Below are 20,074 nucleotides of genomic sequence, written 5' to 3'. Positions count from 1 at the left end.
TGAGCTGCCACTTGTTAACGTGCTGTTGACCTGGGAGAGAAGGGAGATGAGCACTGCACAAGCCAAAGCCACCCAGCAGCTTGCTGGGCTGGCTAGCTCCTTTGTGGAAATGCTTTATTACCCTTTGCATTCTAACCACAGGCTGCCTGCTTCCTAACACAGCCCAAAGAACCAGTCAGCACTTCTTACAAGTGCTAGGCAGAAAGTTTCTGGCTCAGCAATCACTCACTGACACAGAGGAATTGCTCCTCTCCAGGTGGGGAAGCCATCCAAAAGCTATGAAAAATAATCAGGCTAATTAATTCTTATCTGCAAAGAGCAATTAGATAACTGACCTCAAGGAGTTCGAGGAGGTGAGCAGTCGACTCAGCCATGCTGGAACTTCATAGTGACCAAAAGGATAAAGGCACAGCCCCAAATCCTCCATGTGTTGTGAGACAATGAAAACTCAAATGCCTTGGACAGAGAGCATCCGTTCCACTCTCCCAGGTAATCACTCAGAAAGGAACTCTACACTGCAACACCACAAAAGGATTTTTAGAAATTGCAGTAGCAGCATCTGTTAACTGGAAATGCAAACCCCCCCTTGCTTTGCACTCCAGCCTTGCATGACCCAGACCTTTGCCAAAGAAATAGTTAACTGTTCTTCAGGCTTCTATTTTGTGTTTAAAATTGGACCTAATGATTCAAAAGCACTGAAGTTTTGTTACCCACTTCTAAGCAAGAGTTCCACACAATGAAGTCCTGAAGCATAATCAGGACCAGGTCTCATCAGGGCAGCACTCACTGGACTGAATGCTGATCATTAGTAACTGTTATCAGTTATGAGCCACAATTCTACTGCAAGAATTTTCTCCAAGTTCTTTTGCCTTTTCTGCAATGGAATGTTCATCCTATCCCTTTGCTGGATCAAGAAATGGACAGCAACTCTGTTGGAATTAAAATGTGAATTAACTACATGAAACATAACCAAAGGTAAATCAAAACCAGTACCAAGTGTAAACTAACAAGAATCAATAAGAAAAACATGCTTTAAAAGATTCTTTTTATGACAGAGCCTTCTAATGGAAATTTGTCATTTCAGGGTGAGAGAAATGAAGCCTTTATCAAAATCAGTTTGGTTTGGGTTGGCTTTAAAATCAATGCCTTTTTCTCAGCCTAAAGAAAGCCAAAAAGAAACTAACAGTGAAGAGTAAAGACATATTTTTCTTTATGTCCGTCTTTGAAATATTTCTTACTGTGTCCAACAAGAAAAGTGCAGAACAAAGCAAACTTCAGAAAAGTTACTGAGATACTGAGGTATGAAAAACTATTACACACAGGTTAAGAAATTGTAATTGTTTTCACTGGAGACAAATGATATTGAAATCATGTAATAAGGCAAAAGCACTGAGAGAAGAACCTCATGTTCCAAAACCAGATATTGTAAGAAGCCCATAAAGAAACTGGCTGAATTCAAAGCACACAAAGAAAGATCCTACAAGGAATATGATGACAGCAGCACTGCTTCTCACATCTATATAAAGTATTTAGCATTGGTATTTTTAATGTGTAGCCAAAGCCTGAACAACTTAAAATAGGACATTTTCCATCCCTGTTAGGAATCCTCCAACACAAGAACCAACCTCTGTTCTCTGTTTATACCAAAATCTACCAAGAACCAGTCTTGCACAGCTGCATTTTTAACACTGACATACGGTGGAGCTGCTTGAGGATGTCCTTCCTGAAGACAAAACAAGATACTGAAGTACATTCAGTCTCAGGTTTGGCGCCAAAGATTTTCTCATTTTCCTAATAAATCTCAAAATATTCAGAACGGTTGTCATATTTAATTGCTTTTTCTATGAAACTTCCTTAAGTTTACGCCTAATCTTTAAAACATAAAGCATTTAAAGTTTTGATAAAAGAGAGAGAGAGAAAGTCACACTACTGACTTCTTTCTGGGAGGGGAACACTTGAACAAGAAATAGCTGTTTAGGATGATTTAGGAAAAAAACCCAAACAAATGTTGTGGTGCACAGGTTCTGTTTGAGTCCTGTGCAAATCACAAGGTGTTCAAGCAGCCTCCAGAAGGGTGAGGGGAGAATACAAACATTTCTGACAGGAGAGACAGCAATTTTTTCAAGATTCAGGCTCATGTTAACATGCTTTGCAATACAAAATGGACAGCACAGACAGGTCTGAGATTACCTTTAAAAAAAAGAAATATTGCTCAAATATCAATACCAAAGTCTTTTCAACACAGGGAGAGAAGAAAAAAAAAATCAATGAAAACCAATTTGTATCTACTGCAAATATAGAATACTGAGGCAGAAAGGTGTCACTCACTTCTACATGTTGACCTGAGTGATGTATGATAAACACTGTAAAGGTGAGACCCTTGGGGAAAACAGAACCACACATGAGGAAAGAAGTTCCCTTCAGCAGATACTCAGAACACCAACACACAGGCACTACAATACCTCAATCAGGAGCAGAAAAATGAAGCTGAGTCTCATCAGTCAAAGGCCACCACGGGGTTGTGTTAGGAACAGCCAGCAGAGAGTCTGTGACCAGAAGCTACTGATGCTCAGAGACAGTAATTACTGACAGATGTTCAACAGAGGAATAAATCTCTCTGCTGAGGACTTGGGTTCTTCAAAGCCCATCTCCTCCACCTCAATTTATTTTGCTAATTGAATTAGCCTGTGGTTAATTTGATACTCTGTTTTCATTTCAGTCTCAGAAAAGGAATGATGCAATAGACTGTATTCCAACATCCAAATAAACAACCCACCTCGTGATGAGGATGCAGGGTTTCCCACCAGGGTTTCCAAGTGCCCTCTACTCCAGTGCATTCTGTGGGGCATCCCTGCTGCCACGGGAACTGCTGTTTGGATAGTGACAGAACTGAGCACAAGAGAATGTGGAACAATTTGCTTGTAATTGTTACAGTTACTGCAGCCAGCAACACACAGTTTTTCATTGCCTGTTATCAAATCACTGAGGTGCAGAACTGGGACAAGGAATCACAGAATATCCTGAGCTGGAAGAGACCCACAGAGATCATCACAGCCCAACCTCTGGCCCTGCTCAGGACACCCAACAATCCCACCCTGAGAGTTGTCCCAGGTCTCCTGGAGCTCTGGCAGCCCTGGGGCTGTGCCCATTCCCTGGGGAGCCTGGGCAGTGCCCCACAGTCTCCTGATCTCCGCAGGAAGAATCTTTTCCAACCCAAACCTCCCCTGAACACGTGGCTCAGGAATAAAAAACAAACCCAAAACAACAGAAGAGCAAAATTTGCTCAGTAGAAATCATGGAAAGTTAACATGAAGATAAGCATTTCTATATGTGTAATAGATATATAGACCATAATATATTAACATTTTAAAATGCACTTAAAGCTTTTCTGAGGATGGACAGCAGCATTTGAGAAAAACAGCAATATGCATCAAGTACACAGCAGAGCACATTGCACAGCATCAGCTACAGGACTTTTTTGACTTATCACAAGCAGTTTATGCCACCTGAAACTTGCCGAGTGCAAGAAGCTTTGCAGATAAAATCCAGCCACTTTCTAACAGGATTCTTAGATATAAATAAAACCAGAATCTGAGAGTTTAAAATAGAGTTGAAATATTAGTAGGTTGCAGCTCACAAACACATTGCTCTTTCTCCCAAGGACACAAACACAAAATCAGTCAACTTGCACAGATCACCATTAAAGTTTCTAACCCAAAAAATATTTGTAAAACACTATTAAATTTAGAAGTTGTCTGTAAATAGAGCAGCTACACAAGCCCTGCCCTGCAGACTGCTGTCACTGCCCTGGGGCTGGTCAGTGCTGGGGATGACTTGAGAAGCTCAGCAATTCAACAACTTAATTAGTGGTGTTGGCAGGCTCCAGGATTCTAATGAATTTTTAACTTTCTACTAATCAGTTTCAAGGGACTATTCGTATTTTCCCTCATCACATCCCTAATGGCACTTTTCACTCAAATTGTCTTTATTTTACTTAATAAGGTTGTTTTCCTCCCCAGAAAACACTTACTAAGAAGTTATTTGCAGGAATCAAATTGATTATTGATGTAAGCACAATTCTGCAGACTGACCTTTGACACATCATTCAATGCATTTTTTTGTCATATACTGGCACAGAGCTCTGCAGAAATGATTTTATTTGCAAGTTTGGTGCCAGTCTTCCTGCCTGACCTTTGGGCCTGATCTTTTTGTGTGCGTTTTACTTTCTGCAGCTTTTAAGAGAAATGTTGCTCAATACAAAGATATCTTTCTTAATTCCAAAGCAGGGGGCTTTGGCTCCCTCTCAGGTTGGCCAAGCTTTGAAGGCAGCATTATGAACTGTTTGTGTCAGTATGACAACACCCCAAGCACAGGAAGTGTAGCCCACTACCTCAGAGGCTTTTCAAGTTTCCTAATAGCCCTTGTACAACAACAAGTGTTTCTGCAATGTCACATGATTTATGCATCCTCATTCTTTGATTTTGGATCCATTTTGATTAAAGAAAAAAGCAAATACAGGTAAGAACATGCTTCCTATAATTAACACCAGTAACAGTCTTCAATTTCTTCCACAGATAACATTTTTCCCTCAGTTTATCAACTTATTTTGAAAATCAGACACCTGTGATTCTGTTCAGGCTTTACACAATCCCAGACATGTGAATGCAGCTGAAAATCTCCTTCCATTAATTTTCTTCCTTTGTAAGAAAAGACTGAAAGGCTATTTTCCCCCAATAAAACAGTTGCAGTAATTGCAGAGGCAGGGTTTTAGTAGACAAGAGGGGAAGAAAAACATCACTCACAGCTGTAACTGAATAAACCAAGATTAGGATGGATGGAAGCAGGGAAGGAGAGAGGATCACTGGACATCCAAAAGAGACATATTTTTGTATCTAAAAATATTTTTTTCTTCCAATTCCCAATACAGAATGTTAAACACAAAACTTACCCTCTTTGAGGACACCTGGTTATCTCACCATTAAATACATCAATACTGCCCTGCAGTTTGGAACTCGCCTTTGCTATTTTACACCACAAAGATCTGATATCAAAGAGTAATCAAAATTTGAAACAAGTGAATTTAAAACATCTACTAAGTATCCTCACAAACTTTTTTTCCCTCTTAACAACTGGTTGTTTCTTTGGGTTTTTTTTGTGGGTTTCTTTTTGTTTGTTTGTTTTTTTTTAATTAGGAAGGCATGAGGCAGAATAAGCAAATGAGGAAAAAAGCTCTTAAAATCAGCATCCTGGAAGCTCATAATTTTAAGTTAAACCCTTAATATCCTATTTCTAATGCTCAATAGGCTTTAAATTTGTCACCAAAAATAGCTATTATTTGCCTAAGATCCCAGAATAACTTGACATAATAATCTGAATAGCTGGATCAGCTTTTTCCTCAGTGCTTTTCTGCATGACTACAAGGTGAAAAGGTGTTTCACATCACAGATCAATGTTCAGCCCACAGCTCAATCCCAAGCTTGCAGTGGTAGTGTCATTTCCTGGGCTTGCCACTGGTTCCCAGCCTCAGAGCACCTCCCTGGTGTGACTGAGAACAAACCACATGAAAGCAATGACAGGAATAAAAAAAGCCAGTCAAAGATACCACCCTTCTGAGGGTGTATTTATGTGAGCTCCTGTCTCCAGGTTATCACATGGACTCACAAAGTGTGTCAGAGGCTGTGGGGAGACTGGAAAAGGGAAGAGCAGCAGCAGCTGTGGGAGCTGGAACATGAACCCAGGCCCCCATTCCACCCCAGAGTCACTGATACCTTGGATAGCCTGGCAGCCCTGCACAGCCCTGGAATGGGTCTGACAGAACACTGTGCACATTCACCAGAGCACTTCTAACTTCCACCAGAGATCCTCTTCTGGCTATGGCTTTTGGAAGCTATCCTAAAAAAGAAGAACAAGTACCTTATTCCTGCATTTCCTATATTTATTTATAATTCATCAGTTTTGAAATAAAGTTATGCAAATGTTTATCGTATGATCAGACTTTAAAAAATGCTGATTTAGGACTATTTTAGACAAAGGGAGACAACAGCTATATGAATTACAGGAAGAGTTATTTTTTCTACGCGTTCACAAAACACACCTGCAGCTGTCTTAATTTACAGCAAAGTCCACAACCAAAGCACAACCTGGTGAGGTATTTTTGCTCAACTCTTACCCAAACTCGTATCTGCAAGCCTACACAACACACTGAATCAGGATGTTACAGACAAGAATCATTTTCACCTATGAGAATTATCTACTGCAACCTGTACTTTCATCTGCCCTTCTGGAAAAGAAAGAGAAAGACAAGTCACTAGAATACATTAAATATGTTGCACTCTATTATCCCTAAGTACTTTTATCTAATTTGGGATTTAAACCAGCACAAGAATTATCAGAGCTGCTCTGTGGAGACTCACTTTAAGTCATCCCAGATCAACAGCTAAATCACAAGTTAAACACTATTGTACCATACTCAAAGCCAGGTTGGTTTATCCTATGATGGAGTTTTTAAATTCCAAAAAATCCTCCTACCACAGGATTTTATTTTTTTGCCACTGAAGGTAGTAACACTAAGACAAGAAGTGCTGTGTTCATTTGAAAAATAGGTCATGTCAAAAACTGCTTTGAAATGATTATTTAAACAAAGCTTACAAACAGTGATGAAATTCTTCTGCTGAAAATGTCTTCTGATGTCTGCACCAAGGTTGACCAACCAAGAAGGAGCATACAGGAGGGGAAAGAAATTTGTGCAGAGAACCAGGAAGAGCAAGGATGAGACTTAACAGATATTCCAAGGATGTGAAGATCAAGAACAGGAATACACACTAATTTCAGAAAATAGCCTAACAATGACTTCATTAGTTAGTTCTAAAATATCTAAGCCAAACATGTTTTTAGGAAAGCATATGCAGTTTGTCACTGAACCTGAGTGAAGCCAAAGAACCAATCTAAGTAGCAACATGTGTCCATACAAGAGACCCGATTTTTCACTGTCTCTACTGACTGCACACACACTTACCAAAGTATTTTTGCTACTACAGACAGATGTTTACAAACACACAATAGTAACCACATAAAAAAAGATTATTTAACACAGTGCCTGCAGTCATCTCACTTCAGACCATATCCTCTTTTAAAGCCAGAGAAAGAAATGTCTTTGTGATACATCCTAAAACACCTCCACATGCACACACTGTTACCTAGTACAGACAAAGCTATTCACATCAGAAATTGTCTGTATTAAGTTGCCCCCATGAATGTATTTTAAGGGTTCCCATATCTTAAAAGCCATGGATCAGGACTGTGGCTACTTCAAAAACAGTAAAAAAGAAAAATGGAAAGCAGAAATGCAAGATGAAATCATTCTGGATCCTATGTTTTATGAAACAACATTTCAAAATTCTATAAAATCCCCATGTTCTCAGAAGGCCAAGGCTCTGAGTAACCTGATCCAAAGCTGAAGTCAGCCCTGCTTGCAGCAGGGTGGATTAGATGACCTTCAGAGGTCCCTTTCAATCCACATTAGTTTAAGGTTTCATAAAATAAACTGCAGAGTGGGGCTGTGTGTGTACACACACACACAAAAAACCACTTGCTCTCTTTTATTTGTAGATACCCTGGGCAATCTCTGGCTACAGCTCCACTGAACACTGCATACAGAGCATGATTACACACAGCACTCAGTGGAGCAGACTGATTTTGGCATCTTAAATACAAGGTAACTTTGCATTTATGGACAAGAACTACAGAAAGAAGTACTGCTCTATGACCTAAGTGAGGTGGTGAACATGTAACTTCTCACACTTGAGAAGTTCTAGAAGAGCTCTACCTGATCTCAGAACCATCCAGCTTATCTGTTGAATCCTCAGAATTGTGAAACCACAATCCTCACTGCCAGGGCTCTGAGTGCTGTAGTGGTGAGGAATCTCTGGAATTATAAATGAAATTAATCTCTTCTGCTGAGACAGGGGAAAAGAGAGGAAGCAGGCTTGTGCTGGCACAGGACACTCAAACCACAAACAGTGCTCAGGTTCACCATTCCTCTCTGACCCACATTTCATTTACACATCTCAAACTGAAACTCCACTTCTGCAACCTCTGGAATTCCTCCTTTGATGCATTCTCCTTCCTGCTATCCACTGATCAGTATTTTCAGCAGTGACTCATGAGAACATGCTTAACACAACACACAGCTGAAACTTGTTTGGGGTGTCTTGATTTAGAAGCCCAAAACAGGGCACAGGACATGAAAGCCTCTTGCAAAAGTAGTAACAAGCATCATCATCACACTGATGATAGTATTTCATACTATTAAATCAGACAAATGATCATGGCTTATAAAAGTCATATTTCATATTTCAATTTTACCACAAGATAAAACCCACGATGATCTACTAAGCCTGAAGAATTCAGAATAAAACCAGGTTCCTGTCTCCCTGTTATGTTCCTAAATAATGTGCCTCAATGCAGCATTCCTCTTGACTGACTGATCAAGCTTTACAGACTTACAAGCATTCAGAGTAAGAAGAGAGCCAGAGAATCTAACAGCAATTTGAACTGGTAAGAAAACAGGGCATTGAACAGTTTTTTTAAGTACCCTATTCCAGTATCTCACCTCAGTTCTACTCCCCTCTCCAGCAGGTCTGTAGTGATCTGCAAAACTCCTTATTTCACCAAGAAATCTGCCAGATCTATTTGAAACAATTTTTCCTCTGGTTTTGTAGGAGTTTTTTACCACAGAAGTAAATCACAATATAGGCCAGACTACCTTTCCCCAGCAAGACACACAGTTTTCAGGTGATACTAGGTTATGTGAGCTAAGAGCACAACTGTAGTTACTGTGATTTTAGAAAATAGCTTCTTCTAAAGGCTAAGTAATGGAAGATTTAGTTAGTACTATAAAAAAAAAGTGCATTGTAACTTCAATTCTTTAACTAATGGTTTGAAATTTAAGTTCAACACAGAACAGCCCTTATTTAGATGAAGTTTCCCAGTTTATGCATATAAATACTCACATTTCAAGAGATTTGATAAATCCACAGTTCTAAGGAAACCAACTGGCACAGTAAGTCCACTTTACCAACAGAAAACAAAACTAAAATTTGGTGGTTTTATAGCTACTTCCACCATAAATCTCTACAGAAAATTCTCACATTTAACATTCAGTATTCAGTACTGCCAACAGCAACAACTTATGATTCTGCTTAAAGTAATTCTCCTAAAGTACATTTGTAATGTATTATTGGAATAAGACGGTAAGTAATTCTTATGGCTTTAGTTCTGACATCTGAACATAGTCAAATTCCATAATTTTTATAGACCCACAGCAGCAGAAAGCCTTCCTTGGCCATTTTGACTACAGCAGAGCCACTGTTCAACACATCCATCAGAAGAAAGAATCTTGTTTCAGAATCATTTCCATTCACCATTCTGCTAACTTTACTGGAAAATAGCAATGATAACATTCTGCCCTACAGAAGTCAGATATTCAAAAGTGTATGCTCATATAGCAACCCAAATATATCATCTGTCACACTGTAACATTACAAAAGGAAATGTTCAGCAGTCTACTTTCTCTTGATTTTCCTTCAGCATGAAGTGCCAGTGTCATGGGAGGTTTGGGGGAAGCCTCAGTAAGAGATGAATTGTGTTATATTCCAGTACTATGAACAAGAATAATCCTTCTACCAGTAATTTACACAGTGAGTGCAACTCAACAAATCAGGTACTGGCAGTATTACTCTACTTACATAACAGTAAGTCGTTAAATAATAGAAATATTTGCAGTGTGCATTTAAAAAGGCAAAAGATGAGGCTGAACTGGCTGAGAATATGCAGTTGTGGATTCTTCTGATCTTGAAGACTTTGGAGGAAAATGTAATGGAAGGCTGAGTCCTCTTCCCTTCTCACTATAATGACACCAACAATCAAAAATCTGAGAGCACTGGAAGACACTTCACTGAGCATAAGTGTCACCAGTCACACTTCTTCCACGAGCCAAACGGAGTTATTTACATGAGTCATTGTTTGGTCAAAGAAAAATCTGAAAGGTACAGAGCAACGAGAACACAAATACAGAGGAAGTGGCATTTTCATTTTGAGAAAGCCTCAAAAAACCGCCTTCTCAACTTTTTTTTTTTTTTTAAATCAATCTGTACAACATTTAGAGCAAAATCTATTGTTCATAAAGCAACATTGAATTCAGATACTTCATAAGCATCAAGATAATATTTAAGAGCAACAGCAGTTTCTTACAGCCAGTGAAGTAGCTCATTTAAAAAACTGAATGTAGAGTATAATGATCTAATTAGGGGAATTTCTCCCCACAGAGAGGCTGTTCTAGTGTAAGCTGGTGGGAAAGCCCAGCTGGCTTGAATACTGTAAGATCAAGACTGAAAGCTTATGCAAGTGTGTGGTTAAAGAAAAAAAAAGTTAAAATCAGAACACTGGAAGTTTCTGTGCTTCTGACAACCATACACTGAATACCCTGAATGCTGTACCAACCTCAGCTTCTCGGTTCAAAACCTTTGCAGGATTACTCACACTTGGTAACTACAAAACATTCAGAACCGCCAACATCGTTCTGTAGAACTTCAGTTACTGAAAGTACTCCACTTATTTCATCTCTGTTACAGAAGAAAATAATTAAGATGCATCACGTATCAGTTCATGTATCAGCTTTTGTACTATCAAAAGCAAAGCAAGACATCAAATGATTCAACCACAGAAGATTTTAGATAAGCACCAGAGTAGCTGATCTCAATTACTCATTTTTTCGAAGGCACCAACGCAATCTGCAGTCCAGCATTTTTACCCATCATTTTCCAGGGCATCAATCAACTGCACAAATGCCTTCCAATACATGGGATATGTTACATTTGTTCCCCAAAGAGAAGCATTCCTAGAAACACATTCAGATGCAAGCACACTTAATGCTGCAACTGACACTAGAATATTGTTTCTATCTTAACCCTTCTGAGTTTTAAATAAAATGTAAGGAACTCAGTCATTAAGAAAACCTACAAAAAGTTATTAAATTCTGACTAAGTTTAGCAATACCACGAGCACTTTGGCTTGCTCTCTTTTGCTGCCCCTCAGAGAACTCTGTACGGACTCTTCCAGGGAAATAATCCACTCCACACACTTAAACATTGACATAACACAATAAAACTTTAGGTAATTAAGTTTAATGTGCTGTTCAACACAACATGGAATTTCACACAACTTACAGTAATTCTTTACAGTTCACAAGAACCTCATAGCAAAATCAAAATGGAGTAAAAATTGCCCCGTATTGTTATGCAAGAGCTTGATTTTCTTCTTACTGCTCACTCTAAAAAGCAACACAGTAATAACAGTTACAATATGATATTCAAATACTTAAACATGAAGTAAGTTTATATTGTTTCACCAGATCTAGGGAAGCGCACTCCCTTAATACAACCTTCTCACTTGGAAATAAGAGGAAATATCACAATAAGTGCATTTGTGCTTTTCTATGTGCAATACACATAAAGAGACCAACACCTTATGTTTTATGATATATAAACAGAGGTTTCACTACAGTAAAACACAGACCAACTTTCAGCATTACAATAAATTATTTGTCTGAGACTAACCACTCAATTGTCTGTAAGGAAAAGCTGTGTTACAGTCCCTTTGAAGTCACATTAGTGAAACAACCACAGACTGTGGTTTGACGGGGTGGGGGTGGTTTTTTTTTTTGTTTTTTTCTTTCTTTTTTTTCCTTTCTTTAATTAAAAACAAACTATGAACACTAAAGATCAAAAGCAGTACATACAGAATCTTTTAGGCCAATTAAAAATTGCAACTAGTCAAAACAAAGCACTGAAAATTGATTTGTTGGAGAACAGGAAGCTGTCCTACCAAGCAGGTTATATTTATCAGGCTTTTTTTTTCCTTTCCTTTTTTCTTTAAAATTTAACTTATACTTTCCTGCTTGCTAAGAAACTCCTCAGCTGTTCACCTTTGTCATGGTAAGTCTATAGCATTAACGGCTTGCTGGAGCTTCCCCGGGGATTGTTTATTTGCATTCCAAGAGAATTGCACTTTACAACTGCCCTGTCTGGTCAGTAATCACGCGGCTCTTCAGAGAACACATTACTCAAGATGAAGAGAAGTTCTGCAACACAGAGTCTTGCAAAGTCCCACAGCTATGAGGAAAGCTGTGCAGCAAAAATCATTACAAAAGGTGGTGCCAGGGCCAAATTAGGAGAGACAGGGACAGGCTGAAGCCTCCCACAAAGCTGGGGCTTCCCAAATCACCATTTGTTACTGACTGACACCAACTCATCCTACTGCACGCTTCAGCCATCCTCTCTGAACTGCTGTGACACTTCTGAGTATCTATTTTGTATTTGTATTCTGTTTCATTTTTACTGAATTGAGGGAAAAAAAATACAGTCCATAATGAAATCCCAAGAAAATCAGTTCATAGAATCACAGAATGGTTTGAGTTGGAAGGGACCTTAAAGATCATCTTGTTCCAAGCCCCTAGCATGGGCAGTTCTATCATGAGAATTTGTCTTAACACAGTAAAGAAATTTTTTAATCCCTATCATTCAACTACTACAACATTAAAAGAATCTCAAATTCCACAAAGCTTCCTCAAAAAATCCTGTTCAACTACTTTTACTCATTACTTTTCAGTATTAGAGCAAATAACACATATTTAAAAAAAAATATTGTTATCTGCTTTGACAGCTTTGTAATTGTTACATGTACACAAGAAAATGAATTTTAAATTAGCTTGGTTAAATTGCAAATGTTAAAGTTAGAAGCAAATAACAGAAGAAGGACTGGAGAAGGACTGATTGTCTTCAGAAATCTTAGTGGATGTGCGTTGGTAACCCTTCCATTTGGCTTTGCCCTGCTAATGCCCCTTTAAATCAGAATTTCTGTACATTCTTTCTTTCCTGTTATATCAGCCTGCCAATTCCTCATAATAGCCACAACTCAAAAAGCCATTCCATTTCACCTGGCAAAAATCTATTTGACTCCCCCACTGCTTCTCCATCAACTTAATTCTCTACAACTGCTGAAAGCCAATGTCATCAGGCTCCAAGACCAAGCAAGAAACCAAACATTAAGCCACCAAGGAAGCTGAATTTAAGTGTTCTTCCTCCACTGCCTTTGATGTGTGCAGTCCCTTAATAGCTAGAGTTTAGCTAACCTAAAATTAGATTCAAGAGTAAAAAGCCTAGAATACAACAGCTGCTTTATGATTATTGATTCTGAATGTGCCAATAAAGCACCTGCAATAAGACCTTGCTCCTTGCTCTTTTGACCCTCGCAAGCACAGAATGAAAAGACATATTTGGTAGAGCCCAAAACAACAAGAGGAAAACATGACAGCCAAGTGCCTGGAAAGCAGGAAATACCCGCCTACATCGCCTCCCTTCAATAGGAAGTGCAGTACCACACCTCTGAAAACAAGAAAGAAGTATACATTAACATAAGCACTGTTCCTTTCTGAAGAAAACTCACCATTTTCTATTTGCCCAGATTTCTAAAAACACTGAGTTAGCAATTGAGTTTGGTCTTACTTTTAATCTGCAAGTTCAGCTACCAACAGGACTTTGGGCAGCTGATTTGACCCCTGTATGGAGAGCCCACAGCCAGTAAGAACCTCAGCGACATCAGCACTCTACCTCACTGCTCTCCTGTGAACCCAAGACAAAGCCGACAGTGTCACCACTGATGTGGGGTTCAGACACTGAAACACAAACCATTTTCCTCATGGTGAGGTTATGCAACTGCTCATGGTAGGAAACATTCTCTGGAATAACACAGCATGCCCTAGGATGTCTGTCTCATTAAACTCCTCTTATTTTTGACTCTCCTCATCCTTAGGTAGCTGTTGCTACTTAGCCTTTTACAATTACCACTGTGTACATGCCTGATCATTTGTTCAGGATTTTATGTACTTGGTGGGATTTAGAACCTTCACACTGATATCATGAGACTCTTCCAAAGCCTCACTGCCTTACCTTTTAGGACAACAAAGTTGTTTTCATACCAAACAATTTTCCACAATATTTATTGTATCTCAGAAGTCTGAAGTAAGCAGTCAATTAAACACAAACCCTCTGTCTCACCTGTATCAAATCAGTCCCAGGGATTCAGTTACTGCTGCACTTCAAAATAAAATTACAGTGCCAGAGAAAAATGCTATTTTGAACAATGTACCTGAATTTTTCAGCTTCATCAGCACTGGTATTTATTTACTCCTGACCTAGCTTCCAAGGATTCTTCTCTGTCATAGAATTGCTTTCCGAACCCCAAATCGTTCACCTGCTAAAATCAAAAGTAAGAACAATCAGGAAAGTCACAAGGAAAACCACAGTGGATGATGAGAATCAGACAAACATGGTACTTGACATACCTCACCATACTGGTGAGGGGTTTAGACACATCATGCAAAGCCAATGCAATGTCCTATGGCCTCTGTGTCTCCCTGTACACATTAAAATATACAGTTTTTTAAAGGTCAGAAAAACTAAGACATGGATGAATTATTCAGTGAGACTATGTGGATAATCAAAACCTAAAGAAAAAGTAGTGGACAAGCACACCTATTGGAGGCTCCTCTGATCTCAGCTGGGAAAGCCCCAGTTACTGAAGACACTGCAGTAACAGACAGCAGCAGTCCATGTTGGGGTGGCCTTGCTCAGCACAGCGTTATTTCTAGATAGTTTAACACATCCCTTGGTGTGCAACACTTGGTCAACAGTGAAACATCTTTCTTTTGAGGAAGGTTAAAGCACAGGGAGTTGCACTTGCCTGGAGACTGCACTACTGTAAAAGCCTAACTGCTGATGGGGACACGTGCAAAGTACTGGGTATTTCCTTGTTCACTCATGAACCTGTACACAATCAAGGAAGGCAGTCACTAGGTTTGCTGCTTGTACTCAGCAACTTTTCCAGTATCTCTTTCAGATTCTTGCCTCAGAAGGACTGGACCATCAATTATGTACCAAGATGCTTTTAGATAATGAAGCAGAGCATGAATGACATGAGTTTCAAATTAACAAAATTAAGTGTGATAATAAAACCAATTCAAAATACTTTCAAATGAGAACCATGCAAAAAACCACAGTATCACTAACGTGTCATCTGTCCTTGTCAATGTGCAGTGCCCCAGCATCTCTTGCTCCTCTTTCACAGTTACAATTCTCACATCTCCAAATTCAGAACAAGCAGATTCTTTAGGCAGCTGGTCATCATCATACCTGCAAATACAACCCAGGCTGTTAGCCGAAACACTTCTCTGCAAAAAAGTTCTGCCTCTGTTTCATCTGCAGTAGTGTCATGTGCTCAGCTATACACTTCAGAAAACAAAGACAGAAAATCATCTACAAAAGAGATGCAAAATCTTCAATTTAACTAAAATCAGCTACATATTTTCCTTTTTATATATAACTTTTATCTCATTATTTTTAAACGTCAGCTACAGTCCTTCAAGTGGTACCAAGAAAAATATTTTATCCACCCTTCCCAAGTAAGGAGAGGACAGTACTAACATTCCATCTGCTGATATTAAAGGAGTGCTGGCTGACAATGCTTTCTTCCTTCCCAGTGATCCTTCTCACACTCTCAGAGAGGGGACAGAGCAGAGCTTTCGACAGCAGGTTGTAGCTGTCATACCTAGAAAGACACAACTGGTATCAACACTCAGAATTATTTACTTGCTATTAGCAAACAGAGGAATATCGTGACAATCTACTCACATATCCAGTAAAAACCCTGCGACTTCTTCACCGTTTCTGAAATCCAACTTTTCCTTAAGAGTCACCTACTGGTCAATGTGATTTCCCACATAAATCCTTGTTTTCCCCCTTCTTCTATCAAGATTTTTATTTCTCTTTTTCTTTTCCAGAAAAGACAACACTGGGGGCCTTCCAAACCTCTTTGCTGGCAGGGACATGCTGAGCCTGAAAATAAAGGAGAGGCTTTATTGAAAGGCAGCTCAGAACAACAGGTCAGCGTCCCGAGCCAGCACAGCGAGGACTGATGGCCGAACACCTTTGGCTCCTCACAAGTCAAGCACCCGCTGCAGCCCCGCACCGACGGCTCCCGACCCGCGCCCGGCCGCTCGGCTCTTCCTCCCTCGCTGTCTCTCCGCGGCAACAATCGCTCAGAACGTGGCCGCTTCCAGGCGGAACACGGCGAAGGACTGCGGGACAGCCCCTCACACCGCCCCTGAGGAGAGGCGCCATTCCCGCCTCACACCGCCCCTGAGAGGAGAGGAGCCATTCCCGCCTCACGCCGCTTCTGAGAGGAGAGGCCATTCCCGCCTCACACCGCCCCTGAGAGGAGGAGCCATTCCCTCCTCACACCGCCCCTGAGAAGAAAGGCCATTCCCACCTCACGCCGCTCCGGACGTGGGGGACCATTCCGGCCTCACACCGCTCCTAGGATAGACACAGACATTCCCGCCTCATGCCACACCTGAGGGGAGGAGCCATTCCCGCCTCATACCGCCCCTTAGGGGAGGAGCCATTCCCGCCTCATACCGGCCCTGAGGGGAGGAGCCATTCCCGCCTCACACCGGCCCTGAGGGGAGGGGCCATTGCTGCCTCACGCCGTTCCTAACGGGAGAGACCATTCCGGCCTCACACCGCTGCCGGGACACGCACAGACACCGACACAGACATTCCCGCTTCATGCCACCCCTGAGGGGACGCCAGCTCCTCTCGCTGCTCCGCAGGGCGGACACGCGCACCTCACACCGCCCGAGAGGGGACAAGCCGTCACAGCGCCCCTGGGGGGTACGCCCTTTCCCCGCCGCCCTTCCCTTTCCCCCCGACGCCAATCTCCCGCTGCCCCCGGCGGGGTGGTCGGTCTGTCGGTCGGGGTCGGTCTGTCGGTCCCTCACCCGCCGCAGCGCCCGGGGTAAACAAGGGACACGTGACCGGCGGCGCGCGCTGATGGCGCGAGGATGACGTGAGGGGCCCGCCCCGGTTTTAAGGAAAAAATTAAAAAAAAAAATAAATAAAAGGATTTTAAGTGTCAAACCAGGGCAATGGCTCGAAACCTGTCGTGAGGGAGCAGCCAGTGGCGCTCAGGTAAAAACTGTTCTCAGCCCTTCGCTGAAGCCCAGAGGAAGAAATAACTCAGCATGATTTGTTAAATATTTGTTTAATAACAAACTTAATTACGTATGCACGATAAAAAAAATCTACTGTTTTTCCAAGCAGCAATTCGCAGGATGAGTGTCCAAAATACTGTGTGGTTATCTTACCTTCTGAAAGGCCAGATTCAAAGACAAAACTAGAATTTTGCTCTGAAGAGCAAAAGATGTTTAAAATGCAACCCACCTGTGAAAATGCTAAATCAGTGACACCAAGAGAAAGAAAATGCAGAGAGAATTTGCAATCCCTGTTGTCACAGTGTGTTCTAAGAGTGACACACAAAACCTGCATTCCACCAGGTCCTTGGCACCTCCACACACTCCTGTTTTTTAAAATAAATAACTGAAAACTCAGACCAAGTTAGCCAGCAATATTTGGATAATTTTATCTAAACAAGAGAGGGACAATCATACCTGCCAGTTTTAAGGCAAGTGAAGCCAAGACCTGCACCCTGACTGCACCTTGAGCAGCCTAATCCAAGTAATAACAAAGTAGAATTCCTCATGTTTATTGTTCACTGCTGAGGTTGGACGACTCATCACATTTAAATTCTTTCACACGAGCTTCCTAACTGCCTTTTTTTATCTGTTATCATTGTATCTGAAGAGAATGAATAATTTTTGTCTGAAAAAATAAACTGAATTATGCTGTGTGGTACCTAACATGCAATAAAATGTGCAGAAAACATGAAGAAAGAAAAAAAAAAAAGGAACAGTCAATCAAACCAAGAAGCTGAAGCATTTTTACTACAGAAAAATTGCATCTCTAACAATATATTTGTTTCATGTTTCCTATTTTACTTTCTCCCCCTCACCATCTGCCTCTGTTCTGCTTTTTTCTTTCAAAAAGCACCCACCTCATTTAGCTTCACTCACACACAGGATCATCATCACAGGATTCAGGCTGGATTAAAACAAAATCCCCAATGCCAAATCCAAAAAAGCACTACCTCTTCATAAAAGACTTACTCCATAAAAAAGTTATTCCAAAAATAGCTCTCCTTTTTCTCACAGTAGCTGTAGATCTTTAAGAGAAGCAGTCCATCTTGCTAGACATCCTCTGGGCAAAGGAACTCAAGGTTTTTGGCCCCTCGTAACTCTGGGTGGGACCTGTGCCTTCAGTGCTGCTCTTTTTGCCAAATCTTGCCCGGTTCTTTTGGTAGCCAGCACCAAATCCCACAAGAGTGAGATCCTGTAGTGAGGAGAAAGAAGGTGAATTACAGAATGTGCAGTTCTTGAGCAAGAGCTGCTCCTTCCATCGAGGAAGCAGCTCAGCAATGCCCAGGGGATTTGCTGTTCTGTGGAGCAGAGTCCCACTGCTTTGCTTGTGAAAATAAAACCATGTTGGGGAGACAGTTCTCAGAAGGAGATAGTGAGAACTGGAGAATGGAGGACAAACACTCTCATCGGTGAGTGAATTCCCTGCAGCAGACAGTGAATTTGTACTGCAGTCAGTGCACGGGCTAAGGAAAACTTCTGGGCCCAGCTGGGGTACGGCCCTGAGCCTCTGGGTCTCTGGGGAGAACGCGTTCTGTGCGGGGCAGCGAGGAGCTGAGCCAGCCAGACACCCTCCCAAGGCGCTGGCACCTCAGTGCCCGTCCTGGTGCCTTCAGGGCCAGAGGGACCTTGGCACGGGGGCAGCAGGAGGGAGCAAGGCACCCACTGTTATCCTGGCTGTGTTCTGGGGGTCCTGGCAGCGGCTGGGGCGCCACAGGGGGCTCACAGAATCACAGAATCAATTACACTGCAAAAACCTCTGAGATATCCCGTCCAGCCTGTGACCAAATGCCAGACCACGGCTCTGAGTACAATGTCCAGCTGTTTGTTTCTTAAACACCTCCAGGGATGGTGACTCCACCCTGGGCAGCCCATTCTGATGTTTAATTACCCTTTTCATTAAGAAAATCTTCCTGAACCTCCCCTGGTGCCGCTCCAGGCCGTTTCCTCTCTGTTGACCTTCACCTGTCATGGAGCGCATGCTCACCCCCAAAATTCCTCTTCCAGACTTGCAGGGCTGGATGAGAGGGAGAAAAAAATATGGAACGCTTCACGAATTTGCGTGTCATCCTTGCGCAGGGGCCATGCTAATCTTCTCTGTATCGTTCCAATTTTAGTATATGTGCTGCCGAAGCGAGCACGAACGGGACACCCTACCCGCCGGTATTTGTACCCCCAGGATTCGGGCTCCGCAAGGTCAGGGTGACCCCTTTGGACAAACTGGCAGTGCCGGTGGAAGAGGCAGCATCCGTGCACGACACCCCGACTGTACTGAGGGTCTGGCGGGCAGGAGACGGCGGAGAAGAGGGGAACAGACCCCAAATCCGGCCTAATCGGCGTTATGCAAATAGCTCTGCCGTATGCAAATACGCGCAAAGCACTCTGGGGCGGGGCGGTTCCGGGGCTCCTCACGGTGCCGTTCTGTATCAATAACCCTCGGTGGGCTTCGGAGCCACGTTTTGCTGCGGCAGCTGGGAATGTGACACTTTCTGCGGTGGCATATCGGTGGTTTGGACCTTAACTAGTTCATATTGCTGACCTGTAGCGATAGCGGGTGGCTGAAGCCATTCTCGTTTCGCAGAATCACAGAATCGTTCGGGTTGGAAGGTCCGTCTGGAGATCAGAGCCCCCTGCCAAGGCAGGGTCACCCGGAGCAGGTGACACAGGAACGCGTCCAGGTGGGTTTGAATGTCTGCAGAGAGAGAGAGAGACTCCACCGCTGCCTGGGCAGCCGTTCCGCTGCTCTGCCACCCTCAGTATGGACAGCTTCTTCCTCCTGCTGAGGCGAAACACCGTGTGTTTAAGTTTATGACCGTTACTCCTGATATATTTGGAGTGTATCTCCATTACTCCTGATATATTTGGAGTGTATCTCCGGAGCGGGCAGCTGTGGCGGGACCGCGTGGCCGCAGGGGCGGGCAGGGAACG

General features: G+C 42.0%; 1 protein-coding gene, 1 long non-coding RNA gene and 1 other non-coding gene across 15 annotated transcripts in view; 1 reads left to right on the top strand and 2 right to left on the bottom strand.

The window, feature by feature from the left end:
- FOXK2 (forkhead box K2) overlaps window positions 1-17,028 on the bottom strand; it is a 65,959-nt gene extending 48,931 nt beyond the window's left edge. The window contains exons 1-9 of one of the 13 annotated variants that reach the window (XM_041459465.1): window positions 16,533-17,028; window positions 15,747-15,950; window positions 15,540-15,663; window positions 15,126-15,248; window positions 14,402-14,473; window positions 14,206-14,313; window positions 5,769-5,892; window positions 2,777-2,869; window positions 336-515 (exon numbers count right to left, since the gene is read on the bottom strand). In XM_041459465.1, coding sequence (XP_041315399.1) covers window positions 336-427 — 92 coding nt within the window. In that variant the 5' untranslated portion in view covers window positions 428-515; window positions 2,777-2,869; window positions 5,769-5,892; ... (4 more) ...; window positions 15,747-15,950; window positions 16,533-17,028. The other 12 variants (XM_041459468.1, XM_041459459.1, XM_041459461.1 and 9 more) reach the window with 12 other exon arrangements.
- Window positions 17,029-19,040: 2,012 nt separating this feature from the next.
- Window positions 19,041-20,074, top strand: part of LOC121349239 — a 5,697-nt gene continuing 4,663 nt past the window's right edge. Inside the window, exon 1 of the long non-coding RNA XR_005954482.1 lies at window positions 19,041-19,824. This is a non-coding gene — a long non-coding RNA (uncharacterized LOC121349239). The remainder of the gene's footprint in view (window positions 19,825-20,074) is intronic.
- Window positions 19,181-19,287, bottom strand: LOC121349253. Its single transcript, XR_005954483.1, has one exon. It is a non-coding gene; the product is annotated as a U6 spliceosomal RNA (small nuclear RNA).

Source organism: Pyrgilauda ruficollis, unplaced genomic scaffold (assembly GCF_017590135.1).
Source record: "Pyrgilauda ruficollis isolate IOZ18807 unplaced genomic scaffold, ASM1759013v1 scaffold136, whole genome shotgun sequence".
NCBI lineage: Eukaryota > Metazoa > Chordata > Aves > Passeriformes > Passeridae > Pyrgilauda > Pyrgilauda ruficollis.
The sequence above is the reverse complement of the archived record's forward strand: the minus strand, read 5'-3'. Positions and strand labels throughout refer to the sequence as shown.